At 46.5% G+C, this 17,201-nt stretch overlaps 3 protein-coding genes across 23 annotated transcripts in view; 2 read left to right on the top strand and 1 right to left on the bottom strand.

Moving 5' to 3' along the window:
- The window catches only part of ATG13 (autophagy related 13), a 49,639-nt gene extending 46,658 nt beyond the window's left edge, over positions 1-2,981 (bottom strand). For 2 of the 12 annotated variants that reach the window (XM_073348218.2, XM_073348221.2), the window contains exon 1: positions 1,994-2,981. The gene's annotated coding sequence lies outside the window, so the exon portion shown is untranslated. The remainder of the gene's footprint in view (positions 1-1,993) is intronic. The other 10 variants (XM_073348213.2, XM_073348212.2, XM_073348217.2 and 7 more) reach the window with 9 other exon arrangements.
- HARBI1 (harbinger transposase derived 1) lies at positions 2,054-7,975 on the top strand. Of its 3 annotated transcripts, none has more exons than XM_073348228.2 (3): positions 2,054-2,833; positions 5,581-6,313; positions 7,279-7,975. In XM_073348228.2, exons 2-3 carry the CDS (start codon positions 5,644-5,646, stop codon positions 7,653-7,655), a joined length of 1,047 nt encoding a protein of 348 aa, XP_073204329.1. In that variant the 5' UTR covers positions 2,054-2,833; positions 5,581-5,643; the 3' UTR covers positions 7,656-7,975. The 3 variants fall into 3 exon arrangements, with proteins under 3 accessions (XP_073204329.1, XP_073204328.1, XP_078709423.1); XM_073348227.2 differs by having other exon boundaries at positions 2,054-2,988; XM_078853297.1 differs by lacking the exon at positions 2,054-2,833 and adding an exon at positions 3,664-4,187.
- Positions 7,976-13,038: 5,063 nt separating this feature from the next.
- Positions 13,039-17,201, top strand: part of AMBRA1 (autophagy and beclin 1 regulator 1) — a 199,053-nt gene continuing 194,890 nt past the window's right edge. For 3 of the 8 annotated variants that reach the window (XM_078853294.1, XM_078853296.1, XM_078853295.1), the window contains exon 1: positions 13,039-13,253. The gene's annotated coding sequence lies outside the window, so the exon portion shown is untranslated. Of the gene's footprint in view, positions 13,254-14,852; positions 16,310-17,201 lie in introns of those variants that run through there. The other 5 variants (XM_078853293.1, XM_073348167.1, XR_012159410.1 and 2 more) reach the window with 5 other exon arrangements.

Raw genomic sequence — 17,201 nt, 5'->3', positions numbered from 1 at the left:
AATTCAATTACAAATCCTAAAAGCCAGGTAGTCCCCTGCCAATCAAGTAACTTAGGCCAGGACTACACTATAGACTTATATCAGTGTAACTACCTTGCTCAGGGGTGTGACAAATAGACACCCCCTGAGCAATGTAGTTGTAACGACCTAACCCCTAGTGTAGACAGCGAAATGTCGGGGGCAGAACTTCTCCTGTCAATGTAGTTAATCCACCTCCGTGAGAAGCTCTGCCGTCGGCGTAGGAGTGTCTTCACTTAAGCGCTGGATCAGTTCAGCTGCACCAATGCAGCATGTTAAGCGTAGACCTGCCCTTAATGTCTTTTAACCCAACATGTGCAGCAATTATATAACTAGTGTTTATATCAGATGCTTTTATCTGTGAATAGCTTGTCTGCCCCTCCTTGCAATATCTATGTTCATGCAGTTGTGGTAATTCAAGTCTTTTTCTCCTTGCCTCCAAACAATGGATGCCAAAAGCAGGTGTTCAAAGGACAAGCTCCACGCCCTGCTTCTCTAGCTAAAGCTGTGCCCTTTCTTATGAGGGCACTAACGAGATGGGTAGAGTTAAAACAATATTAGGACCTACCCACTAAACATTTTTTCATATATATGTCAGTGTTGCCTAAACTCTGTTCGACCAAGGGCTATGTTGGCAACTTGACAAGAGCCTGATTGCTGCACCCAATGTTTGTAATGGAACAGATTGCAGCAGCCTTCCCACAGACACTATACAGTAAGTCCCAGCATACTATACTAGATTTTGATTTGAGCAGCCTGGTTGAATGCTGATACCTGTAGTCTGCGTGTAAGGTGGCTGCATGTTAATGTAGAAGGGGTGACCACAGGCAGCACTGTTGAACTGCATGGGTCACATTTTGCAGAATAAAGCCTCATTTACGGTTGAGGCTCACGTAAAGAAAGTAGACAGAAAAGGAGTTTTAAAGCCTGGTGTATAATGAGAATTACTACAGCTAAATGGGTAAGAAATAAAAGATAAGTAGGCCTCTTTACAAACTCTTGCACTCTTAGCCAGCACTGCCCTACAACTGGAACTCAGTTCGGCTCTCCAGCATTTACACTTGCAATACCACTATTCAAGTTTGTTATACTATGTGACTAGCTGACATCTTAAAGGGATACAGAAGAGGCAAGAAGGGTTATCACTGCAGAAAGGGAGCCCTGAACAGCTCTCATCCCACATAAAAGCCCTGAACTCTTAGTTATATAAACCTGGCCCAAAAACTGGGTCTCCCAGACCTCTGAGCATATGTCTACACTGAATTAAACTTCCTTAGCTCGCCCATATCACCTGACTCAGGATCACACTGCTAAGGGGCTCTTTGATTGCAGTGTCAACATTCAGGCTCTGGCAAGTTAATCATTCTAGTAAACAAAAAGCATCTGACAGTTTCTCCACCAGATAAATCTGTTCAGCTGCCACTGAGTTAACAAACTTTCCAAAAACGTCACTTCTGGAGTGACCAAGCATAAATTTCACCCCAAACAACACACATTTTAAGAATATTAATAAGCAACTGAAAAGAGATTTAAGAACGGAAGTGCTATCCCATACTGCAACTATAGTGGTGCTGTCTGAAGGCTAGACTATTGATTTAAATCAGTTGGGCTTTATGCTAAAGTCTTTATGCTCTGAAGTCTTTTCATCACTTTAAATTGTAAGTACATAAAGATTCATCTGTGAAATTATTTTAAACACATGAAGATTCACTTGTAACACTAATAATAAAGAATAATAAAAATAAAGAAAATTCTGAATCAAAATCTTCATGAGCTGAAGGAGACCTTGTTCTCCCTCCATCCCCATCCAAGAGTGAGTCTGAGGTCCCACACCATGATCCCTCCCATCAGCTGCAGTACATGGAATGCCAAGCTCAGGACAGACACTCCAGTCAGAAATGCCACACAGACTGGGTGCAGTGGGAGTGTGGGCCACAGGGTCTACCATTTGTACTTTCCTCCATTTGCACCGTACCTGCAGGGAGGAGGCAGAGGTGATTGCTCTGGGTCTCATGCCGGGGGACCGAGGCTGGCTGACCCTAGTCTCTCTGCATGACCAAACCCATCTAGACCTCAGGGATCCTCACTAGCCTTCTTGTTGGGCCAGGGGCCTAGGTGGTGTCTCGGTTTCCGGATCTCCTCAGTTCTTAGCCAGTGGAATCTTCTGGGGTGTCTTCTCTTCCCGGCCAGAGCTGGTAGGGTTTGGTCCCAGTCTCGATGCCCAGCCCAAGGTCTCTCTTCAGGGTCCAGCTCTAGGCTCAGGGCTCCAGAAGTCTCCTCGCAGCCGGGCCCGTGAAGTCTCCGTCCCGGTCTCACTGCAGAGCGCCTGTGCCCAGGGCCCCCTCACCGCCAGTGAGCAGAGCCAGCCTCGGTCCCCGGCCCGGGGAGGGGCTCAGTCTGGGGGCTCTTGGTCCCAGCTCCCGGCCTCAGCCTTTTAGCCCGGGGAGCGCTGGTGCCTGTGGGCCGATACCCGCCCAGCGAGGGGTCCCCGGCTCTCGGGCCCAGCCGTGCCCAGGGAAAGTCGGGACCCTGCTGCGGGGCGCTACACGCCCAAGGGTCGGGGGGATCTCAGTGCCCTGGGACCCCACTGTCCGGGCCGGGGGTCCCCGGTGTCCGCGCCCCGGGCTGGGGGGTGTCCTGCTCTCCTAGGACCCCGGGCTCCCCCTCGCCGCCGCCGCCGCCGCTGTTTGTTTTCATCCGCTCCGGCCGGGGGAGGGGCGCAGCCTGCGCATCCGCCGCGGCACTTTCCGCACGAAGCCGGGACGGCCCCTCCCCGCTCCCGGCTGGGCCAGGGCGCTGCGGCCGGTGCTGGCAGGTGAGGGGGGCGCGGCCTGGGAGGCTCCGGCCCTGGAGTGAGGGGAGCCCGGTTTCGTGGGGAATCTGCTGCTGGGAACGGGCAGCCCCCGCGCTGTGCGGGGCGGCGGGACTCGCGGGAGAAGATCCGGGCACTGGCTCCGCGCGCCGGACAGAGTAAATCCCGGGCCGGGCCGGGCCAGGGGAGGGTGGCGGAGCTTGGGGAGGTTCGCCCCCTATTCTTAGCCCAGCTGAGGAGGGTCCCTCCCCCGCTAATAGTCCCCCGCCCCCCCATCCGACTCCCATCTCCCCCCTCCCCATTTGCCCCCTCATTTCCCGGCCTCCCCATCTCCCCCGCCCCCCATCTAGCTCTCCCCTCCCCGCCCCCCCATCCTCATCCCCTGCCCTCCCCATCTCTCCCGCCCCCCTCCGGCTCTCCCCTCCCCATCTACCCCCTCATCCCTCTCCGGCTCTCCCTTCCCCATCGGCCCCCTCCCTGCTCTCCCCATCTCCCCCGCCCCCCTCCTGCTCTCCCCTCCCTGCCCTCCCCATCCTCATCCCCTGCCCCCCATCTCCCCTGCCCCCCCTCTGACTCCGCCCTCCCCTCCATCCCCCCTGGCTCTCCCCTCCCCATCTACCCCCTCATCCCCTCCCCTCCCCATCTCCCCCGACCCCCCTCCTGTTCTCCCCTCCCCATCTACCCCCTCATCCCTCGGCCCCCTCCCTGCCCTCCTCATCTCACCCCTCATCCCATCGTCCTTTCCCTGCCCTCCTCATCCCCGGCCCTCTCCCTGTCCTCCCCACCTCCCCCAGCCCTCTGTCCAGCCCTCCCCATCTACCCCCCCCGCCCTCTTCATCTACTCTGCCCCTCCTCATCTTCCCCCTTATCTATGGCCCTCTCTCTGCCCTCCTCATCTACCTCACCCTTCCCTCCCCATCTACCCCCTCATTCCCTGGCCCTCTGTATTTTATCCATCCACCAATCCCCTGGTAACATGAGGGGCCTCTGGAGGCAGCTGCTAGAGGGATTAACTACACCACAACAGCATCCATATCAGGGGACCTGGTTCTAACACATTAGTTCCCTAACTTAAAACCACAGTTTTGTCTTCTAACATAAATGGACCCTATCCATGGCACTGAACTGTGTCATGCTTTTGGACAGAGTTAAACTGTAGCATATTTTTGAGACATGGTTAAAATAAATTAGGTTCCAGCTACACTAAAAGACAGAGTCATGTTTTACACTAACATGGATATTATTATAGTTGAGCCCTGAGTGGAATCTGCTCACTTCCTCCTCCCACCCAAAGGAAGGCGCCTTAGCTGTTTCACAGTTAATTTGTGTATTCATGTCCATATTGAGAACATATCAGGTAAAGTAAAAATGAATTCATGTTTCAGGACATTAAAGTAATCACTAACTGACTAAAGCCCGGAAGAAACTTCCTTAGTGGGCATGGTAGTGTTTAGTTCTCCCATTATGGGAGTCTTAACAGAGTTCTCTGAAACCATCTGAAACTGGCCAGATAGGATAGCAGACTACATGGACTATTAGTCTGAGTGGGTCTGGCAATATTCATGTTCCAAGATGGGGCAAAGGACAGGAGATAGTTTTCTCCTTTCCCCTCTCCATCAGAAGTGGAGGATGGACTCTTCCTGTTGCTTCTGCTGCTTCTGCATGCAGTAAGTCCACAGGAATGTGTGTGTGGTGCACTGGGTTTCTCATCAGGGTCTGCCTCAGCACTTCCAGAGGACCTTTAACTTTCATGTTGGTCTCTGGCTAGTGGGTATGTTTTAAAGCCCTGGGTATATATGATAGAATATCAACTACATTTGCCATTGGTCTCTTTGGAAATCCTTGTGCTATCCAACAGTGAAGTTCATCTTGCTGCCCATGTGTCATATACATAAATCTATTTGAATTTAGCTAGTGTTTAATGTTTCCACTGTAGCTTCTGATGTGATCTGGCATAATCAAAGGGAACTCTCACACACACACCCATAGGATCACACTCTGAGACTTGTGACTTTGAATATGAAGGGCAGGCTCTATTTCTCCCAAATTTCTGGTGATAGCAGCTCTTGGATTTTGTTGTTCTAATAGTCCACATAAACTGCATGCCTGATACAACCAGTTTAGGTTATGCACAAGTGAACCAGCTCAGAAAGAAGCAACAAACTCATCCAACTTGCTTAACTAGTTCAGTGACAGAGCAGAAATAAGGTAGTTGCATGTGGATTATGTAGTTTCAAAGATTGCTAGCCTGAATATGGCCTAACCTGGTAGTGACTGAAAATTGTACTATGTATATGATATTAGTTTGTTGTGATTTTAAAAACTTTCCACTAAGAATTTTACAGAAACTACTGCCACTTCTAGCCCCATTTTTGGCATTTGCAGCAGAAGACCGGAGGAGATTGAAGTCCCTTCTCATTCCTGCAGATAGTCCCTTCTGTTAAGGGTTGAGACACTGATGGGTCTGTAGGGAAGCTCACACTGCTGTTGCGCACATGCTGTGAGCTGACTGTTCCAATTTCCTGGGCATCTTTCATCTGCCACTAAAATTGATCCCAACATTAAAAAAAAAAACAAAAAACAATTTTTATTTTTTAAAAACAGAGAGATTATCTTTACAAATTTCTCTGAGGTGTGTGTTTCTTACTCTGCTGTTATGTAACCTGGGCAGAATGAAGCTGGCAATAGGGCTGAAAGGCTGAACTTCTTAAACTGAGTTCTGAGTCTCCGTTCAATTCACTTCAATGCAGGTGACAGCACTGGGAAAAGATCTGCAACAAGAACTGCTCCAAGAACTCACCCAGGCTTTCGCTATGGCTGTTCCTATAGCGATTCTTGATTGTGACCTCTTGCTCTATGGCCGAGGACACCGAATGCTAGATCGCTTCAAGCTGGAGGATGTCACCGATGAGTACCTGGTGTCCATGTATGGCTTCCCCCGACAATTTATTTACTATCTAGTGGATCTGCTGGGAGCCAGCCTCTCTCGCCCTACACAGCGGTCCAGAGCCATCAGTCCAGAGACACAGATTCTTGCTGCATTAGGTTTTTACACTTCTGGCTCCTTCCAGACTCGCATGGGGGATGCCATTGGCATCAGCCAGGCCTCCATGAGCCGCTGTGTTGCCAATGTCACTGAAGCACTGGTGGAGAGAGCCTCACAATTCATTCATTTTCCAGAGGATGAAGCCTCTGTGCAGAGTCTGAAGGATGACTTCTATGGGCTGGCAGGGATGCCTGGAGTGCTAGGGGTGATTGACTGCACCCATGTGACAATCAAAGCACCCAATGCCGAGGACCTATCCTATGTGAATCGAAAGGGTCTTCATTCTTTAAACTGCCTAATGGTGTGTGATGCTAGAGGAGCACTGCTGAGTGCAGAGACGCACTGGCCAGGCAGCCTGCAAGACGGCACTGTGCTGCAGCAGGCAGCTCTTAATAGCCAATTTGAAGCTGGATTGCACAAAGATGGCTGGCTACTTGGTAAGTTAATTCCAGTTATTGTCTCCTCTAAGAGTCTGTTGCACTTTGGCTGCTTTTTGAGTGACTCAAAGGCAGCAAAACAGACTGCTGGTGTGAAAATGCCTGACATATTTGCTTTTTTAATACAAACAACCAAATAGGTTTCATACAAGTCATTCTTGGTCCCACTGGCAAATAAGACATTAATTATTTCTAACATCTTACAAAATCTATATAAATGCACGTCTGCCAAAATGTAAATACCAGATAAAAGTGATTTAGGACCATGTTCCATGGAAAATGTATGTGAGAAAGGGTTTCAAATGTGGTTCTACTCAGAGAGTAACTTTGTAAAAATGCCCCCTGTGGGGTTCCATTGTTATCACCTCTCTGACTCCAAGCCAGTTGACAGTTTACAAGTGAAAATGCTTTTTCTAACTGCAGTCATGCAAACTCATCCTGGGATCTGAGAGTCAAGGTAGGCTCTTCTTGGCTCACATAGGACTGGAAGAGCAGTGATTTCCTGCTCTGCGTTTCATACAGTATGATTAGTGAGGTTGTATACATCCACTCTTCTGCTTTGTCCTTGTCCTCATTACCCTGTTTATTTCTAGATTGAATCGCACAAACCTTGTATTCTACACTTGGGTCTGGTCCAAATGTCTGAATTTCATTGCCTATGTGTATTAATTGGACTCTCCTAAAACTCCCTCCCACATTTTTACAGAATTTAGTCTTGTGAAATGGAATATCTTGATTTTTCTCCTTGTTGGTCTCATTTGCAAATCTAATTAAATACTTGTCACTCTTACCTGGATTCTCCCATACTCTGTGTTGATAGTCAATGAAGTCAGTCTGTACCTATGATGCAAGGAAACTGGCTACAAACAGGTGCCCAAATTTAGTCTCCCCAGGTTGAGGATAAAGAGCAGAAATCTTTGCTGTTGCTACTGGTTTGTGAGCTCTCTCATTTTTTCCTTTGATAGGTGACAGCTCCTTTTTTCTCCGCACATGGCTGATGACCCCTCTGCATATCCCTGAGACCACCGCAGAGTACCGTTATAACATGGCACATTCTGCCACTCACAGTGTCATTGAGCAGACATTCAGGACCATTCGATCCCGGTTCCGTTGCCTGGATGGATCCAAAGGCACCCTGCAGTATTCTCCAGAGAAGTCTAGCCACATCATTCTGGCCTGCTGTGTGCTCCATAACATCTCTCTTGAACATGGGCTAGATGTGTGGTCTTCCCCAGCAACAGGACAGATGGAGCAACCAGAGGAAGAATACGAGCAAATGGAATCGCTGGACTCTGAAGCCTGTCGAATCCGCCGCGAGCTTTTGCTTTCTCATTTTAGCTAATAAAGCGAGGGATGGAGACCTTTACAGATGTACCTGAGGAAAATATGGGAGCAAATACACTCTCACTTTCTTTAAGTTAATAAAGAGAAAAATTAAGATAGGCATGGGAGCTAGGGAAGAAAGGGAATCACTTGTAACAAATTCACCCTGTCTTAGGGGATATTTTACATCTGCCAGACTCTTGATTCCTTTGTAAATGTTGTTTTGAGCCCTGAATTCTCAATACCTAATGTGTGCAGACCCCACCTTGTCTAGAGGATAGTTAGGCAGGGACAATAATGTGGGATCGTTTCCTAATAAAATCACCTCCAATCTTCTGACATGTTTGAAAAGTCTGTAAATATTACAAAAAATGACACAAGAATTGCAAATCTGTCACTTTGTGAGTATTACAGTGGCCTGTAGCATCCATCATAAATCAGTTTCAAACATTTCTTTCAAACCCTTTTAAGGTAAATTTCCAGTTGGGCACCTACCCAGCCTCTGCTTGCGCATATGCAAAAGTACATATGCACTTACATGTGTCTGCAATTTACAGATGCAAACACTTGCTAAATATCCTTGCTAAATGCCTGTGCACATCTTTTCATTATTCTGACACCAGCGCACACACAAGTGCTAAAATTTGTATTAACAAAACCCATTGGTCCCAGATTTTTTAAGGGCACATGAAGGTGTTTGCAGGTGCCCAAGTGGGCAAAAGGGAGAAGTTCGGCCATAACTGGCTGCATCAGCTACTTGGTGTGTCTGTCTTGTTCCCACTGGACAGACACTAGCATTATCACAGTTGCCTATGGCAAGGCCCCTTTGTTAGTTGTCCTAGCAGAAACTGATGGGGCCACATAAATTGCACTTCCTTTCACCGCAAGAGGTGGTCTGTGTAAATCAAGATTGAGGCATGGGATGGGAAGATTACTCTTCATTATCCATTGAGTATATGTCTTGTAGATAAACAGAGGACTTCAATTTATAGGACTTTCATGGGCACATGATATTTTTTTAAAAGCTGTTAAAGTTTCAAGTGTCCCAGCAGGGTTCTTTCTTTCCATCGGATTAATGTAAATGTAAATTCTTTTCCAAGAGTTTTGTTGAACACCAGTGTGACCACAGTCTTGGGAAGCTTATTTCTGGGAGAGGTTCTATCTTTTAGCAAGGTCACAACTTCAGTTTCATTTATGGACTGTTCTAATGGAATTTGGTGACTCCTGCAAAGATTTTGATACTTGTAATGGTAGCACAGCCATTTGTCATGTCAGATCTCAGAATTCTTAGTTTGTAGGGGAAGTGAGACTAGAGTGTGACCTGCAGCTTTGAAGATGGGAAAGTAGAGGAAACTGACTGCTTGATGCTGGTTGTGGCCTGGAATTAGACATTGCCAGAATATGCCTGCCACTTTCCATTGACTGTCAATATTTAGTATCATGTGCATGATAAATAGTAAAAAGAAAAGGAGTACTTGTGGCACCTTAGAGACTAACCAATTTATTTGAGCATGAGCTTTCGTGAGCTACAGCTCACTTGCATCCGATGAAGTGAGCTGTAGCTCACGAAAGCTCATGCTCAAATAAATTGGTTAGTCTCTAAGGTGCCACAAGTACTCCTTTTCTTTTTGCGAATACAGACTAACACGGCTGTTACTCTGAAACCCATGATAAATAGTGTGCTTTAGCAGGGATAAAACAAGACTCACCAGAGCCCTTCATTAGAACTGTTAAAACTTTACAATTATCTAATGTATATAATTATCTGGCCCACATATTTTGTATTTTCCTTTGTTTCTTTTCTCATAAAGTCTGGCTTCAGATCTCCGGTTGCTCAGTTTGTGTAGAGAACTCTCCTTTTTCTACTATACAGATGCCTGAACTTTCCTAACAAGAGAACCAAAGTAACTGTTTTCTTGTAATTGTTTGTAAAATATTCTTAGCTTAAAAATAATTGTAATACAGTAACAATAGGAGGAAGGTGCTGTTATGATTATGGATGTCTGTCTCCCATCACAATAGTATCTTATCAATTTTGCTAATATATGCCAATATAATCCAAATAAGGTAAGAACTGATTAGGAATGGGAGAGGCTACGGCCAGATGAGTCTCAGACATGTTCACGTGTGACAAATTGTTATTTAATAAGGAGATGAGGGTCCTCAAACGTATTCTCTAACTCTTATGACATGCCTGTGATACAGGTATTTACAGCAGCCCCTGCTGAGACCATAGTGAAATTGTGGGGGATGCATTTTTTTGAATGTATTCTGAACTGGGTTTTGTTGCCTGCAGCTACAATCCACTTCGATGGATCCGAGTTTGAGGCTATGGAAGTCAATGCCAATGCCCATTGTGGCTAGGGAAAATGGAAAGTTTTCATATTTACCCATTAGACCACTGCTTTCTATTGGGAGACATGTTCTGGTGAGCTGCCCTCTAGTTCCAAGATGCTGGATCTCTCTACCTTAACATATTACTAACTGGCTTTTTGAGTTTTCTCTTAAAAATATTTCTTTAAAGAATCTCTGATTGCATCCCCTCTCCTCCACTCTACTGGTGATGCTAGCCTTGATGCCTGCTTCATCTTCTACTCTTATTCTAGTCTTTGAGTCTTTTCCAAACTGATCCATATACTTGGAAAGTCTTCCTCAGCCTAGTTTGACAAGCTACTTTCCTTCCTGTGTTCATGTCCCTCTTCAGACACAATTCCTCCACAGATGAGTTAAGATTAAAAAAAAATCCCTCTTATTGCCTCCTCTACTCTGGGCTCCCCAATGCATGTTGACTTCTCTGTTTTTGTCCTATAGAACGACACCTCTTCAGAGCTGACATTTTTGTTTTATAGAGCACAAAATACATGGTCAGTGCTTAATAAATAATATATAATTAATAATAAAGTTCTTTTGCTTCTCTTCTTAGTTAAATTAATCCCTATTTTTAATTAACTCTTCTATTATACTGTCTTTATCTGCACTTTAATCTGTTTCTTTCTAAAAAAGAAAAGGAGTACTTGTGGCACCTTAGAGACCTGTTTCTTTCTGTTATCCTATTTCTTTCATCACTTTTTTTCCTTTCCATATCAATCTTTACGCCACCAGGGTAAAACAGGGAAGTCTGGAAAATGTGCCTGATAGTGAGAGATTTAAGAAGTTCTATTTATTTAGTTTATCCAAGAGAAGGTATGAGCAGATTTCTGATAATAATTCTGTAATCTAACGGACAAAGGCCTAATGAGATCAAATGAGATCCAATGGTTGCAGCTAAATCAAGTCAGACTGAAAATGAGGTACATATTTTGGTTGAAAGTAATTAACCATTAGAACAGCTTACCTATGGATGTGGTAGATTCTCCTTCACCTAAAGTCTTTAAATCTAGACAAGGTATCTTTCTAAAAGATATGCTATAGGTCAAACAAAAGTCATGGGCTTGATGCTGGAATTGCTGGGTGAGGTTGTCACTGTCTCCTCAAAATAGATGATCATAATGGTTTGTCCTGGCCTTAACATCTATGAATGTAAGGTAGATCAGTTGCCAGTAGATCCATGGAGCTCTAGGTTCCTGATGGAACTAATCTTGGTGTTATGCTCCTCGCAGTGCTGAGAGAAAAAGTTACCATCTCATTTCTATGGTAACACCACCTCAAAGAGAGCTTTATTCAGCCACAGGAATGTTCTGGGAGACTCATGTGTCCTTGGACAGTTTGTCTTACCCTGATTCTCAAGATGCTTCTGAAGTTGCAATGATCTAGTTTGTGAGATTCTACCTGGATGATATAACACCCACTACAGTATCACCCACTCTCGAGATTGTAGCTGCAGGTTAGAGCACCCAGACACAGAAGCCAAAAACCAGATTATCTGGGTAAAAGTCAGCCGGGTGGCTGCAGGTGGGGGAGAAGGCAGCAGAAAACAAAACTCGTAAGAAACCAAATTCCTGTTTATAGATCAATATCCTTAGTGATAAAGAGTGAAAGTGAGAAATTCCAAGAACAGGATCCTGTCCTGGAAGGTAATTAAGAAAGAAAATTGCCAAGAGATACAAGCAATAACACTTTTTATAGACAGTATGGCTGGATAAGTTGCCGCAAGCAGCAGCAGGAGCCACAAAAATGATTGGAGGTTATAGAGAGATATGATGGCTATGATCTGTGTCTTTGGTGGTGGTGATGTTTACTGAGAAATTTCATGGATCTGAATTGCTGTGTGATGGAGAATTATTAAGATGTTTGCTTGAACAGAATCACTGGGAATGGGGAAGTTTGGTAAAAACTGAATAGTCAGAAGGGGTGAAAGAAAAATTGAATCTCTGGGATGTGGTAATAAAGTGATTGACTGGATGTGAATTGCTGGGTGATTTAGAGGGGAGACAGATAATAGGAGGTTGGATAGGTCTTATTAATCTGTGTTATTGCTTTAATGATTATACTTTATGCAGACCATTCAGCAAAAACGTGTTGTAAATAAGCACATGTATGTAGTATGCAATGGGCACACAAGACAATGATCCACCACACTGCCAGAAATAATAACAAAACAAATAGTGTGATTTATTACAGTATTTTGTAGGAAATCTAGACAAGGATCAGGTTGCCATTGTACAAGGCATTATACAGATACAGACAGATAAAGGAGACAGTCACTGTCCCAGGGAGTTTACAATCCAGGGTCCCATTCTGCAATGGCCTGTGCACATGTGTAACTTTATGTGAGTGGTCCCACTGATGTATGGGAGACATGCAAAGTTATGCACATGCTTAAAAGGATTAGACAATAACTTTACACATTTTGACAGGAAATGGTCCCTGTACATAATGGAATATGGGGAAAAGTGTGGAGATATCTGAGAAAGTCCCATTCAGTGAGGCAAATACTTGACTGTATCTGCAAGCTGAGAAGAGGGAGAGTGTGGTGGGCTTGTCCCTCCCGAGCCTCACGGAATGTCATCAGCACTTTGAATTGCACCCAGAAGCAACTGGGAGGCCAGTACCTGGCTCCGCATGCTGTGGGTTATGGCTCCTTGCCACCCCACTCCCTTGCATGGGCTCCAGGGCGTGTGGCCGAGCTGGGCGTGTTGGGTACAGGACCCTGGGGACTGGCAATGATTCCTGCAGGGCTCAAGGCAAGCACAGCCTCTGGCACAACCTGGCGTCTATGCCCTGACCCAGGCTTAAGTTTGCAGCACACTCCAAAGGCTACCACTACCCGCCATCTACGCCTCGCCCTCTGCCCATCCTTATATCTGAGCTCGATTTCTCTATCCTGTCCCAAGCCGGTGCTCCTTTGGGTTTTCCTGTTTATAAATCAGGAGAATCGCTCGTCGCTCGGCTAGTAGAGCCTGGCACGGCTCTAGATTCGGCTGCTAGGGCCTGGTTCAGCTCTTAGCTCGGCTGCTAGGGCCTGGCTCGGTTACTTGGCGCTCATCTACCCGCCCTGGCCGAGGTCCTCGGAGCGGCGGCGGCCGTACGAGCTGAAGGAGATCGAGCAGCTCGGGCTACTTCCCCGAGGCCAGGCCCCGCCGCGCCCGGGCCCCCCCGCCCCGCCGCGACGCGACCTCACCCCACCCCACCCTCTCGGGCTACGCGGCGAGCCAGGCCCCGGCCCCTCCTGTAGCAGGTAGGCTCCAGGCCTAGGCGCTCGGCCCGGCCTGGCTGAGCACGGCCCGTGCCTCTCCCGAGTCCGGCCCCGCCGCCCACGGCTGGCGCTGGACAGGGGGGCGTCAGCGGGGGTGTCGGGGCTGGGAGGCACCGGGGGGGTTCCGGGCCTCCCGGTGCTGGGTGAAGCGGGGCAGGGGGTGGCACGGTGGAGGGGGCCCCCGAGCTGGGATCCGGGGAGGTGATAACTTGGTCTCTGGGGGCCCCGCGGCGCGGAGTCTCCCGAGGACAGGTGCAGCAGTGGGCTTCCAGCTGCCCCGGAGAACAGGCGCCTGGCGCCCTCCGCTTGCCCGCCCTGGGCACAGGCCCGGAAAATGCCGTCGTCCGGCAGCCCCAGGCAAAGAAAATCCGAGTCACCGTGAGTGAAACTGAATGGCTTCCCGCTTGTCAGACGCTGCCGATCTGCATGTCCACTGCCACGTTAAACCGGAGACTGGTCACTGGCCCTGCCTCCGGGCCCCTGGAAACGCCGCTAAATAGCAGCATCAGAAATGGAGGAGTTGCCTGTCTTGCTTGTTTGCTCCATTTTCTGTCTCCAGCTCCACTGGGTCATCACACTCCTCCTTACGCTGTAGGGCAGGAGGAATGGGGTTAATTCTGTTTTCACGTTTCTGGCTGTGGTATAACTGTTATTCTAAGGCACTTGGATGGAAACAGAAGCAGGAGGACAGTTTTTATCTTCAGGTTGAATATACCAATAGGTTCCTCCACTTAGGACTTTCATGGAATAGCACAGTGACAATTGTTTTTTTGTTGCTTTGTTTTGACACATGCTGTTCATGTAACAGGACTAAATATTTAAAAACAATAAATAAAACTTACTGGGCTACCAAAATTAGGACGATCAAGTTTAATTAAACATAAATTGCTGATTGTCCTTGAACAACTTGCCTTACAAAATGATTCCTGTATTGATCAGTGGTGTTGTGAAACATGAGCGTAGGATAGGTTATTTTTTCATGGTAGTTTTGGGATAGAATAAGTTCCTTTTCTCTCCTTGTAATGACGCTTACTGTACATCTGTCCTGAGGAATGAGAGTAATTTGTTCTGAACAGGGTACTCATTACAGATTAGGACAAGGTGCTTTACTTCCACATCACCAGTGTAATGTGTAATGAGTATGCAATGAGGTCCTCGGAGTGGCCGTAGTAGCTGAAGGAGATGGCGCGGGAGTGGCCGTAGTAGCTGAAGGAGATGGAGCAGCTCAGGCTACTTCCCCGAGGCCAGGCCCCGCCAGGCCCCACCATGCCCGGGCCCCCCAGCCCTGCCACGACCTCGCCCCACCCTCTCGGGCTACGTGGTGAGCCAGGCCCTGGCCCCTACTGCAGCAGGTAGGCTCCAGGCCTAGGCACTCGGCCTGGCCTGGCTGAGCATGGCCCGTGCCTCTTCCAAGTCTGGCCCCGCCGCCCCCAACTGGCACTGAACAGGGGGGCGGCAGTGGGGATGTCGGGGCTGGGAGGCACTGGGGGGGTTCTGGGCCTCCAGGTGCTGAGGTGAAGCCCCTGGAGGCCCAGACCCCCCCGGTGCCTCCCAGCCTTACACATTCATTACTCATTACACATTACAGTGGTGATGTGGAAGTAAAGTACCTTGTCCTTCAGCAGCCATGTGCTTTTTTTTTTTTTTTTTTTGAAGCAACTATGAGAGAGGATTGGGTATTTCAGTTCTTCATTGGCGTTGAGTTCCTACTCTTAGAGGTAGGTTCTAAATTTGCACAGCTGTCCATGCTGGCAGAGTCTCAATTGTTCATTCAATAAGGGAAGGAGTTGGGGTCATTGTGGAAAATAGTTAAAATCATTGGTGGTTTAAATTCATGTCTTCCCACATAATTTTGAAATTTCTTTGTAGTACCATCCTGCAAAGGGAGGCTCTGGTACAAACACGTCCAGCAGCAGAATGAATTAAAGTATCTAGTGAAATCAGGCACAGGCTTGCCCTATGGAGAAGGAAGAACAAATATCCGAAAGGGGTAGGGAGGTTACCCACAGAGAAAAGGAGGTGCAAGTAAATTACTTAATTTTAGGATGTAGATTTTAAAATGATATTGTCACCTTAAAAATTTTGTCTCTGAAGACTTTTTGTCTAATCTTGTTATGATTTATAGGTAAGAACTGAGATAGTAGAGGAAAAAACAACTTTTTTCAGTTTTTGTTCGTTTGACAGCACTGTTTCCCCATACAGTCAGTTTCCCTTGTTGGAGTGTGTCTCAGTAAGATAGGGGCTAGAGAAACAACCGTTGTGTGTATAGACTTTTTTTTAAATCTGCAAAAACTGTCCAATGGACTTGGGCAGATATAGGGCCTGAAACTGCTTTTAACTTAAACAAACAAAAATCCTTCCAATTGATGAGCCTCCTGGTAACTAAGTTTTTCATGTCTCCTTACTTTTTTTATTTTGTTCCTTCCATACCTACTCTGTAAGAAACTTTGAATCAAAAACTCATCCCAAGGAGTTTGACGTCCTTAGTAAGGGACTGTAGATATCTTACATGCTGAGATGCAACTATATAGAAACTGAGGCTACCAATGTCTTCATTTCATCTCTGTTCCATCTGAAATTTGGAGAAGGCCCTTTACATTTAGCTTGTAAGTATACTCCGCTTAGGAAGGAACCATCAGTTGCGCACATACAAAATGGTAAATGACTGCCAAGGAAGGAGTACTGCAGAAAGGGATCTGGGGGTCATAGTGGATCACAAGCTAAACATGAGTCAACAGTGTAACGCTGTTGCCAAAGGAAAAAAACTAACATAATTCTGGGATGTATTAGCAAAAGTGTTGTAAGAAAGACATGAGAAGTAATTCTTCTGCTCTACTCTGCACTGATTAGGCCTCAGCTGGAGTATTGTGTCCAGTTCTGGGAACCACATTTCAGGAAAGATGTGGACAAATTGGAGGAAGTCCAGAAAAGAGCAAAAAAATGATGAAAGGTCTAGAAAACATGATCTATGAGGGAAGATTGAAAAAACTGGATTTGTTTAATCTGGAGAAGACAGAGGGAACATGATGAGTTTTCAAGTACGTAAAAGGTTGTTACATGGAGGAGGGAGAAAAATTATTCTCTGGGCTTAAATTGCAGCAAGGGCAGTTTAGGTTGGAAAAACTTCCTAACTGTCAGGATAGTTAAGCACTGGAACAAATTGCCCAGGGAGGTTGTGGAATTTCCATCATTGGAGATTTTTAAGAGCAGGTTAGACAAACTGCTGTTGGGGATGGTCTAGATAATACTTAGTCCTGCCATGAGTGCAGGGGACTGGAGTAGATGACCTCTCAAGGTTCTTCCAGTCCTATGATTCTATGATTTCCTGTTTCCTTGTGGCAGAACATTGTTGTTTTTTTATAAATGGTTTAATACATGCCTCTGATACTGTGGTACATGGTCCCCATGTTAACTTTTGGTCTTTTCAACTTGACAGTGTCCCTTAAATTACTGAATACATTCTCTCAACCTTAACTGCACCTTAAAGATTTTGTCTGGGAATGTGTATTTAGTTCTTGAGTTGTTCTCCTAAATCATTCCTTCAGAGTCCTTATCAATTTTGTAGCTCTTCTCTGAATTTCTCCTAATTTGTTTTGGCAGTGCCCACAATGTGTTAGGCACTTTTCAAACACAAGAAAATGTACCGATTTCCTGCCTTGAAACACTTACAAGCTAAAAGGCAAACAAAGAGCGTGGGTGTAACATAGTCTAAGGGTATATCTACACTTCACGCTGGGGGGGGGGGGTGATTCCCAGCTCAAGGAGACTTACTCACACTAGCTCTCATTGAGCCAGCATCCTAAAAACAGAGTGTAGCCATGGCTAGAAGCAGGAGGGGCTAGATGCCTTGAGTACATACTTAGCATCTCTGAGGAGCATGGATTTGGGGCAGCTAGCTTCTTGTGATGCTGTAGCTACATTCCATTTTTA

This window comes from Lepidochelys kempii, chromosome 6, assembly GCF_965140285.1.
Source record: "Lepidochelys kempii isolate rLepKem1 chromosome 6, rLepKem1.hap1, whole genome shotgun sequence".
In the NCBI taxonomy this organism is placed as follows: Eukaryota; Metazoa; Chordata; order Testudines; family Cheloniidae; genus Lepidochelys; species Lepidochelys kempii.
This window is presented reverse-complemented; position numbering and strand designations above follow the sequence as displayed.